The sequence below is a fragment of the Conger conger genome, chromosome 2 (genome assembly GCF_963514075.1).
Source record: "Conger conger chromosome 2, fConCon1.1, whole genome shotgun sequence".
NCBI classification, from domain to species: Eukaryota; Metazoa; Chordata; class Actinopteri; order Anguilliformes; family Congridae; genus Conger; species Conger conger.
In genome coordinates this window covers 83,123,206-83,134,440 of record NC_083761.1, presented here as the reverse complement: position 1 = coordinate 83,134,440, position 11,235 = coordinate 83,123,206, and the positions used below count along the sequence as shown (strand labels likewise).

Genomic DNA, 11,235 nt, shown 5'->3' with positions numbered 1-11,235 from the left:
TACAGCATGGTCATTTACAAGAGAAAGTTCCCAGTAACACTGCTAATGCTACAATAGCTCCCATTGTCACAAACAGATCTCCCTCTCTGTCTTACAGGTGATGGTCCTGTGTTTTGTGAGGAGAATTCTCAGGGGCTTTTATAGGAAATACTGTGGACTGAATTTGTTTAAATCTCTGGGGCTTTTAAAGGAAATACGGTGGGCTGAATTTGTTTAAATCTCTGGGGGTTGGAGGAAGGAGAAAAACAAGATAAATTCAGAACCTGTTGTGAAGAGGAAAGGGAACATGCATTTGTGTCGGTCAAAGTTACTAATGTAGAAAAGCGGAAACAATTAACAATAGACATGTGCTACCCAAATTATTTTATATGAATCTGAAGCAGCGTAGTTCTTTCCTTCATTCAGAGAGTGAGTGAGTGAGTGAGTGATTGAATGAGTGAGTGATTTATTTTCCAAGATCTGCGTATCTGGACTTTTTGTGTCCAATGATGATGTACTCACATACAGTCCTCCCTTACCCCAAAAAGTATAAATTACTCCACATATCTCTGAAATCTACATCCCAAAAAAGTTTTCCGAAAACATTTTCCCTTTATTTTCAGTTAATTGTTCCAGAAATAAATGTAATGCTGAAAACAAATGTAAATGACAGAAGTATTTTCTGTACGTTCATGTTTCCGTAAATACGACACGTGATTTTGGTATCAATTTTGTTGCAGGAATGGTTTGCAGATATAACAAAGAACAGGAAGGTTTTTTTTCTGGACCTTTTGTCAGTGTAAAAGTGGTAATGTCTTCATAGACATTTACAGAAGTAGTCCTCTTCCACCTCAATGAAATGATTATAAATATTATTGTGCCATTTAGCCAATCCATTTCAAACGAATGTGAAAGCAGCCTGCTTGATTATATTTTATATTAAATGAACATATTGTGTGTTGAACATAAGAGACAGTGGACCATTTGGGAAATATTTATGCAAAATGAAATGAATGACAGATTAACACATACTTGTAAAGAACACTGTAATCAGAAGCAGGCTGGTTATAACAGTCATGGTGAAAGTCTTTGACTGCAGTCTGTGATAATAGTCCTACAGTCAGTCTCCAACAACAGTCCCTCCTCCCTCAGTGCAGAGAGGTAAATGTAGAAGGAAGAGCTCAGAGTTTGCATCAACTCCTCCTCACTGGGTGGGCAGATCTCACACTGTTTAAATAGAGCAGTCAGAGCTGTAGACGGGGCTCAGATCATATAGCAGTTATGAGTATTATCCATCATTACAGCCGTGTGTCTCTCTTCCATGGCTGATGACTGCATTATTATTCATAGTGAATCCAGGGAGTTCCCTGGCAGGTGAGGGTGGGAGAGTGGAGCCAGGAGCTCTCCAGTGCTCAGTACATCACAAGTCACTCTAATGACAGTGTCCAACACAGACAGCATAGGACCACTCAGAACAGAAATCACCCTGATATCGAGTGTTTAATACTTACAAACATAAAGCTTCTTCCACCAACATTATTGTGGAATGTGAGTAATAGGTTTTTGATTAAATTAATATTGAATTAATATTTACATGTTGCTATGACTTATTCACAGAATAATATGATGGTCAGTTCTGAAATGCAGTAATCAAGTTATTTATCACTGGATATCACTCTGTATGAGCATCAACATTATAATTTAATTTAATTTGTGTCATAATTACTGCTCATATGCTACCATTACATTACATTATTGGCATTTGGCAGACGCTCTTATCCAGAGTGATGTACAATTGATTAGACGAAGCAGGATACAATCCTCCCCTGGAGCAATGCAGGGTTAAGGGCCTTGCTCAAGGGCCCAACAGCTGTGCGGATCTTATTGTGGCTACACCAGGATTAGAACCACTGAACTTGTGTGTCCCAGTCATTTACCTTAACCACTACGCTCAAATTTATGGTGAATTTTATAAAGCCGTGGTAGTTGGAATGGGGCGGGTTTTTTTTTTTTATGTACTTATTAAGTATTCCACAATATAGTATTATGGTATGTGTTTTACTGCAGAACTCATCAGGGTGGGTTTTTGTACAGCCCTGCTGTAGCTTTGCTGCATTGTGACTGTCGGGCACAGTAATACACAGCTGTGTCTCCAGTCTGCAGGCTGCTCCCTTGTAATGACACTGTGCTGCTGGAGGTGTCTCTGGAGATGGTGAACTTGTTTTTTAGTGAATCTTTGTAATAGAAGTTTCCATCACCACATACACTTCCAACCCACTCCAGAGCTTTCCCTGCAGGCTGTCGGATCCAGCCTGTACAGTAGCTGCTATCAGTCAGGGAATACCCAGAGACTTTACAATTGATGGTCAGAGAGTGTCCTGGTGTTAAAATCATAGAGCCTGGTTGTGTGAGTTCAACACAGTGACCATCTGTGGAGACAGAAATAAAAAGGATGTTTGTGAGTGTATCAATAAGTAATATAATTACTGAATGAAAGAGCACACAGTATTCACCTGTGTTAAATCCACAGTTGAATACTGTGTGCTGTTTCATTCAGCAATTTTTAAAAGAAAAATACTGGAACTTTTTCACAGAATAATCTTAAAGTTAAATAAAAATATGAAAACAGCAGAATCACTTACAAGACAAAGTTCCCAGCAACACTGCTAATGCCACAATAGCTCCCATTGTCACACACATATCTCCCTCTCTGTCTTACAGGTGATGCTCCTGTGTTGGGAGGAGAATTCTCAGGGGCTTTTATAGGAAATACTGTGGACTGAATTTGTTTAAATCTCTGGGGATTGGAGGAAGGAGAAGAACAAGATAAATTCAGAGGGTCAGAATATCCAGTAAGAGCACTGCTGCCCCCTCCTGGAGGAGAATTAAAACAGCAGATCAGCAAGCCGCTCAAGTTTAATTCATGAACTTCAGATTTACTAACTTTATCTTTGTTTCTGGACTTTTTGTAAGTACACAATGATAATGTACTCATATACAGTCCTCTCTTACCCCAAAGAGTGTAGATAACACCACATATTTCTGAAATCTACATTCCAAGAAAGTATTCCAAAAACAATTTCAGTTAATTGTCCTCAAAATAAATGTAATGCTGAAAAAGAAATGTGACAGAAGTATTTTCTGTACGTTCATGTTTCCGTAAATACGACACATGATTTTAGTGATCAATTTTGTTGCATTAATGGTTTGCAGATATGACAAAGAACAGGAAGGTTTTTATCTGGACCTTTTGTCAGTGTAAGAGTGGTAATGTCTTCACAGACATTTACAGAAGTAGTCCTCTTCCACCTCAATTATAGTAGTAAATAATATTGTGCCATTTAGCTAATCCAATTCAAACAAATATGAAAGCAGCCTGCTTGTTAATATTTTACATTAAATGAACATATAGTGTGTTGAACATAAGAGACAGTGGACCATTTGGGAAATATTTATGCAAGGTTTACTGGATTTTGAAAATATCCTTGTGAGATTGGTGTATGTTTGAAGCATGAGAGAAAATGGGACAGAGAGAGAGAGAGAGACCTGAGAGATTCTGTCAGGACAATCTCACCCTGAACACCTGCAATTAAAATAAAAGTGGAACATGGAAGAAGCAGAGACAAAAAGAGAGAGAGGGGGGGAGAGAGAGAGAGAGAGAGAGAGAGAGAGAGAGAGAGAGAGAGAGAGAGAGAGACCTGAGAGAGTGAGAGCTGCGAGGAGCAGCAGGGCTGGTAGGAGCTTCATGGCTGCAGGAGAGAAGGAGGAGCGTTGAGTTAAAGTACAGACTGAGTCCCACTCACTGCTGCTCTGCAAAAAAAAAATATATAATAATAATAATTATTCATATAGGCCCTGGTCCTTATCTTTGTTGTACAGGTAGCAGTTGAAATTGTACTTCCCTCGAGGTCTTTCAGCGCACTTATCCCTGGTTATGGGTATGCACTTTGTTGTACGTCGCTCTGGATAAGAGCGTCTGCCAAATGCCATTAATGTAATGTAATGTTAGTGCTGATGCATGAATTCTCAGGGGCTCCTATAGGAAATACTGTGGGCCGAATTTGTTTAAATCTCTGGGGGTTGGAGGAAGGAGAAAAACAAGATAAATTCAGAGGGTCAGTCGATCAGTAGCAAAGCTAATAGGGTGAATTCAGAATTAATGTTCACGTAGTTATGATTTGAATATAAGATATATCGATGCACAAAGTGCAGGAAGGATTATATCTGGAACTTTTATTTGCATAAAATTAAAATGTATCATTTACAAAACAATCGTAAAGAAATCAGGCAGACCTCTTTCATTCAGTGTCAATAATGAACTATATGCCTCAAGAATTTAGTAATAAAGTCTGACAGAAATTCTATGCATAAATGAATGAATAAATAAGGCTTTCATGAAGCATATACAGTGGGAGCAATAATTATTTGATCCCTTGCTGATTTTGTAGGTTTGCACACTTACAAAGAATGGAACTGTGTAGAATTTTAATCATAGGTAATATCATATTTGGCGGCACGGTGGGTAGCACTGCCGCCTCACAGCAAGGAGGTCCTGGGTTCGAATCCCCGTTGGCCGGGGCCTCTCTGTGTGGAGTTTGCATGTTCTCCCCGTGTTCGTGTGGGTTTCCTCCGGGTACTCAGGTTTCCTCCCACAGTCCAAAGACATGCAGTATAGGCTGATTGGAGAGTCTAAATTGCCCATAGGTATGAGTGTGTGAGTGAATGGTGTGTGTGCCCTGCGATGGACTGGCGACCTGTCTAAGGTGTATTCCTACCTTTCGCCCAATGTATGCTGCGATAGGCTCCAGCCCCCCTGCGACCCTGTACAGGATAAGCGGGTTAGGATAATGAATGAATGAATGAATAATATCATATTTTCACATGAAATAAGTATTTGATCCATACAACAATAGGACTTAATACTTGATGGAGTAACCTTTGTTGGCAAGCACAGAGGTCAGACGTTTGTTGTAGTTTTTCACCAGGTTTGCACAGATCTTGGGAGCGATTTTGGTACACTCCTCTTTGCAGATCCTCTCCAAATCCTTAAGGTTCCGAGGCTTGGCAACTCGAAGCTTCAGCTCCCTCCACAGATTTTCAATGAGATTTAGGTCTGGAGACTGGCTAGGCCACTCCAGGACCTTAATATGCTCCACTCCTTTGTTGCCTTGGCCGTATGTTTTGGGTCATTGTCATGTTGGAAGACCCATGCACTACCCATTTTCAGTGCTCTCACTGAGGGAAGGAGGTTGTCGCCCAAAATTTCCTGGTACATGGCCCCATTCATCCTCCCCTCGATACGGTGAGGTCATCCTGTCCCCTTAGCTGAGAAACACCCCCAAAGCATAAGGTTTCCACTTCCATGCTTCACAGTGGGGATGGTGTTCTTGGGGTTGTACTCAGCATTTCTCTTCCTCCAAACACGGCGAGTCGAGTTGATGCCAAATAGCTCTATTTTGGTCTCATCTGACCGCATCACCTTCTCCCAAGCCTCCTCTGAATCATCCAGGTGTTCTTTGGCAAACTTCAGACGGGCCTGTACATGTGCCTTCTTCAGCAGAGGAACCTTGCGTGCGCAGCAGGATTTTAATCCTTCACGGTGTAGTGTGTTACTCATGGTTCTCTTCGTGACTGTGGTCCCATCTGCCTTCAGGTCATTAACAAGCTCCTCCTGTGTAGTACTGGGCTGGTCCCTGACCTTTCTCATGATCATTGATATCCCACGAGGCGTGGAGCCCCAGACCGAGGGAGATTGGCCGTGACGTTGTGTTTCTTCCATTTTCTAATAATTGCTCCAACAGTTTTTAACTTCTCACCAAGCTACTTGCTTATTTTCTTGTAGCCCATCCCAGCCTTGTGCAGGTCTACAATTTTGTCCCTGATGTCCTTAGACAGCTCCTTTGTCTTGGCCATGGTGGAAACGTTGGAATCTGATTGATTGTGTGGAAAGGTGTCTTTTATACAGCTACATAACGATGTAACGAGTTGACACAGGTGTTTTGGGTAATGAGTTGAGATTAGGAGTGCTTCTTAATGGAAAACAAACTGGTCTGTGGGAGCCAGAATTATTGCTGATTGGGAGGGGATCAAATACTTATTTCAGGCAAAAATACGATAATACATTTATAAATGTTATTGTGGATTATTTTGTGATATTCGGTCTCTCAATGTTAAAATGTACCTATGATTAAAATTCTACACAGTTCTATTCTTTGTAAGTGGGCAAACCTACAAAATCAGCAAGGGATCAAATAATTATTGCTCCCACTGTAAATGCAATATGATCTGAGCCCCGTCCATAGCTCTATTTAAACAGTGTGAGATCTGCCCACCCAGTGAGGAGGAGTTGATGCAAACTCTGAGCTCTTCCTTCTACATTTACCTCTCTGCACTGAGGGAGGAGGGACTGTTTTTGGAGACTGACTGTAGGACAATCATCACAGACTGCAGTCAAAGACTTTCACCATGGCTGTTATAACCAGCCTGCTTCTCATTTCAGTGTTCTTTACAAGTATGTTTTAATTTCCCATTCATTTCATTTTTACTGAAATGTTATTTTGTGAGGTTGTGGATTGTGAAGACTAAGTCTGTCTTCATTTCACAGGTGTTGAATGTCAGACACTGACTGAGTCTGAACCAGCAGTTAAAAAGCCTGGAGAATCCCACACACTGACCTGTACAGCCTCTGGGTTCTCATTCAGCAGCTACTGGATGGGCTGGGTCAGACAGGCTCCTGGGAAGGGGCTGGAGTGGTTGGGATATCAGTATGACAGCTCTAATGTGCACTATACTCCAGAGACAACAGCAAGAACCAGCTGTATTTACAGATAAACAGCCTGACAGGTAAAGATACTGCTTTGTATTACTGTGCCAGAGACCCACAGTAAGAGAGAGTGAGGGGAGAGCCGCACAAAACCCTCTTCCCCTTTATCACACAGAGCCACAGCAGAGAACTAGATCTAATGAAGGAATAAAAGAACAATGCTGTTTTAGATTCATATCAAATAATCTGGGTAGCAAATGTCTATAGTTAATTGTTTCCACATTTCTACATTAGTCACTTTGACCAACACAAAAGTATTTTCCCTTTACCTCTTCACAACAGTTTCAGTTATTCTCTCAATAGTAAACATGTGGTGAGGATATGTACCAAATGGCATTGTGTGTGTGTAATGGGTTCATCTATATTTGTTAGGGGTTCGAGAACACCTTTTGGAGAAGAGCAGTCTTTGTATTTTATTCAATGGAAGACCTAGCAATCCAAATTATTTCAAGATTAATTATATGAGGAAAGTAAAATATAACCAGACTTATTCGGGTTATCTGATTCTTTTTTAATGGAAACCCAAACCTTTAGAAAAGATTCAAGCTTATTTGCATTTGGTTTGACTTACTTTTTAAGATAGATAAGCTAAGATTCCCCAAACAGGACAAATAAGGAAGGACTCTTCTTTTTTTGTGACCCAAATGGAATGCATTCCAGTGTGTATAAATATGAATCATAACTACATGAGCTTAAATTCTGAAATAAAACAATGAATTGAACATTACTGTTACTGGTGTGAATTCCAGAGCAATGCTGGTGGAAGCTGTCTGCTATTTTAGTTTTCCTCCAGGAGGGGGCAGCAGTGCTCCTCATAATGTTCTGACCCTCTGAATTTATCTTGTTTTTCGCCTTCCTCCAACCCCTAGAGATTTAAACAAATTCAGCCCACAGTATTTCCTATAAAAGCCCCTGCGAATTATCCTCCCAACACAGGAGCATCACCTGTAAGACAGAGAGGGAGATCTGTGTGTGACAATGGGAGCTATTGTAGCATTAGCAGTGTTGCTGGGAACTTTCTCTTGTAAGTGATCATGCGGTTTTAATATTTTTATTTCACTTTAAGATTATTCTGTGATAAAGTTCCAATATTTTACTTTTAAAAATGCTTAAATCTACAGTTGAATACTGTATGCTGTTTCACTAATTTATTATATTGCTCACAGGGATCTTTTTTATTTCTGTCTCCACAGATGGTCACTGTGTAGAACTCACACAGCCAGGCTCCATGATAGTAAAACCAGGAGAGTCTCTGAGCATCTCCTGTAAAGTCTCTGGGTATTCTCTGACTGACAGCTACTATACAGGCTGGATCCGACAGCCTGCAGGTAAAGCTCTGGAGTGGATTGGATATATGTACGGAGGTGGGGGTTTGTATTACAAGGATTCACTGAAGAGCAAGTTCACCATCTCCAGAGACACCTCCAGTAACACAATGTCTTTACACGGGAGCAGCCTGCAGACTGGAGACACAGCTGTGTATTACTGTGCCAGATTCACACAGTGCAGCAAAGCTACAGCAGGGCTGTACAAAAACCCTCCCTGATGAGTTCTGCAGTAAAACACACACCATAATACTACAATGTGGAATACTTCATAAGTACACTAAAAAAATGCTCCAACCCAACAACCACATCTTAACAACAATCCTCATACATTTGAGGAAAATAAATCAATGACATGCATTTTGATGAATAAGACGATTACGCTTTGAATCCCGTGAACTTCATTACTGTATTGAAAAAACTGATTATATTATTCTTTGAATTAGTCATAGCAACATAGAATAAGCATTAATTCAGTTGAAATTTTAATCACAAACCTATTACTGACAAGTTTCTCAGCAATGGGGGTGGAATTATTTTTCCCTTTGTAAGTGTTACACATGCAGGGCCTAGTGTTTACCACTGGATATCAGGGTGCTTTCTGTGCTGAGTGGCCCTATGCTGTCTGTGTTGGACACTCTCATTAGAGTGACTTGTGATGTACTGAGTACTGGGGAGTCCCTGGCTCCACTCTCCCATCCTCACCTGCCAGGAAACTCCCTGGACTGGATTCACTATGAATAATAATGCAGTCATCAGCCATGGAAGAGAGACACACGGCTGTAATGATGGATAATACTCATAACTGCTACATGATCTGAGCCCCGTCTACAGCTCTGACTGCTCTATTTAAACAGTGTGAGATCTGCCCACCCAGTGAGGAGGAGTTGATGCAAACTCTGAGCTCTTCCTTCTACATTTACCTCTCTGCACTGAGGGAGGAGGGACTGTTGTTGGAGACTGACTGTTGGACTATCATCACAGACTGCAGTCAAAGACTTTCACCATGACTGTTATAACCAGCCTGCTTCTCATTACAGTGATCATTACAAGTATGTTTTAATCTGCCATTAATTCGTTTTTACTGAATTCTTTACAAGGGTACAAAATCTTTCGTACTTTCACAGGTGTTGAATGTCAGACACTGACTGAGTCTGAACCAGCAGTTAAAAAGCCTGGAGAATCCCACAAACTGACCTGTACAGCCTCTGGGTTCTCATTCAGCAGCTTATATCTGAACTGGATCAGACAGACTCCTGGGAAGGCACTGGAGTGGGTTGCCTATATTAACCCTAGCAGTGGCACCAGCTATTCCCAGTCTGTTCAGGGAAGATTCACCATCTCCAGAGACGACTCCAACAACAAGCTGTATTTACAGATGAACAGCCTGACAGCTGAAGACACTGCTGTGTATTACTGTGCCAGACACCCACAGTGAACCCACACTAAAACCTCTTCCCCTTTATCACACAGAGCTACAGCAGAGAGCCCTGGAATGAACTCTGCTGTATGAAGTGAAACTCAGGGTTTCTGTCATAAATATCAGTCCATTTTTTGGTTATTTTCTTTATCTCATCATTTATGCTATTAGATGGCTGGAAATTCTTGGTCACCTTTCAAATTCTCTTGAGTCACTCCTCACTACTACATTTTAGAGGCCTATAGTCAGTTATTGCCACTGATTTAAAAGAGATCTGCTCAGCACAATTTCTGTATGTGTAAATAAACAGATCATCACTCTACATTAATAGAAGGCCCAGATACAAACTTGTCTGTTCTTGGATTATCTATTGAATATTTATCCACAATATACTGAGACAAACCTGATATTACTCCTGAGAGAAGCACAAAAATACACCAATTTTGAAATAAAAGAAATACATTTATTTTTCCAGTAGGTATTTTTATTTTTGTCAGGAGAATACATTATAAAAAAGATAAGACAACACTCTTCTTATCTAGAGTCTACGCCAAACGCTGTGTCCTCCCGTGCAGCCCTTCCTGGCTCCTGGAGCTTTCACCACGGCGAGGCCCGGAAGGTCTGCCAAGTAAGAATTCCTATTTGGAAATTCCTGCGCCAGTTACAGAGAGATCACTATTCCAATGTCTCCCAGCAGGCACAGGGCGACAGCACAACAAGGAATATCAGGAATACAGCATTCCAGCAAGTATTTAGGGTAAAGTTTGAGCTTTTTTCTCAAAATATATTGTTTTGCATTCTACCTTAAGGAGGAATGAAAAGTGAAAGGGGCATAATAATCACGCTTGGTGAAAATGTGCACATATTTTGAAGATGAAAGGGCTGCAATGTCTTAGCAAAGGACTGTTATGAAGAGTAAAGAGTGAATATTACATCTGCGCATGGAAATCATACAGTCAGGTCCATAAATATTGGGACATCGACACAATTCTCCTCTTTTTGGCTCTATACACCACCGCAATGGATTTGAAATGAAACAGACAAGGTGTGCTTTAACTGCAGACTTTCAGCTTTAATTTGAGGGTATTTACATCCAAATCAGGTGAACAATGTAGGAATTACAACAGTTTGTATATGTGCCTCCCACTTTTTAAGGGACCAAAAGTAATGGGACAAACTAACAATCATAAATCAAACTTTCACTTTTTAATATTTGGTTGCAAATCCTTTGCAGTGAATTACAGCCTGAAGTCTGGAATGCATAGACATCACCAGACGCTGGGTTTCATCCCTGGTGATGCTCTGCCAGGCCTCTACTGCAACTGTCTTCAGTTCCTGTTTGTTCTTGGGGCATTTTCCCTTCAGTTTTGTCTTCAGCAAGTGAAATGCATGTTCAATCGGATTCAGGTCAGGTGATTGACTTGGCCATTGCATAACATTCCACTTCTTTGCCTTAAAAAACTCTTTGGTTGCTTTCGCAGTATGCTTCGGGTCATTGTCCATCTGCACTGTGAAGCGCCGTCCAATGAGTTCTGAAGCATTTGGCTGAATATGAGCAGATAATATTGCCCGAAACACTTCAGAATTCATCCTGCTGCTTTTATCAGCAGTCACATCATCAATAAATACAAGGGAACCAGTTCCATTGGCAGCCATACATGCCCACGCCATGACACTACCACCACCAT

The 11,235-nt window shown here is 40.8% G+C and overlaps 1 gene segment (V, D, J or C); it reads left to right on the top strand.

The window, feature by feature from the left end:
* The first annotated feature begins 9,133 nt into the window (after positions 1-9,133).
* Positions 9,134-11,235, top strand: part of LOC133122959 (Ig mu chain C region membrane-bound form-like) — a 31,526-nt gene continuing 29,424 nt past the window's right edge. The window contains 2 exon segments of the C gene segment in view: positions 9,134-9,179; positions 9,255-9,561. Coding sequence covers positions 9,134-9,179; positions 9,255-9,561 — 353 coding nt within the window.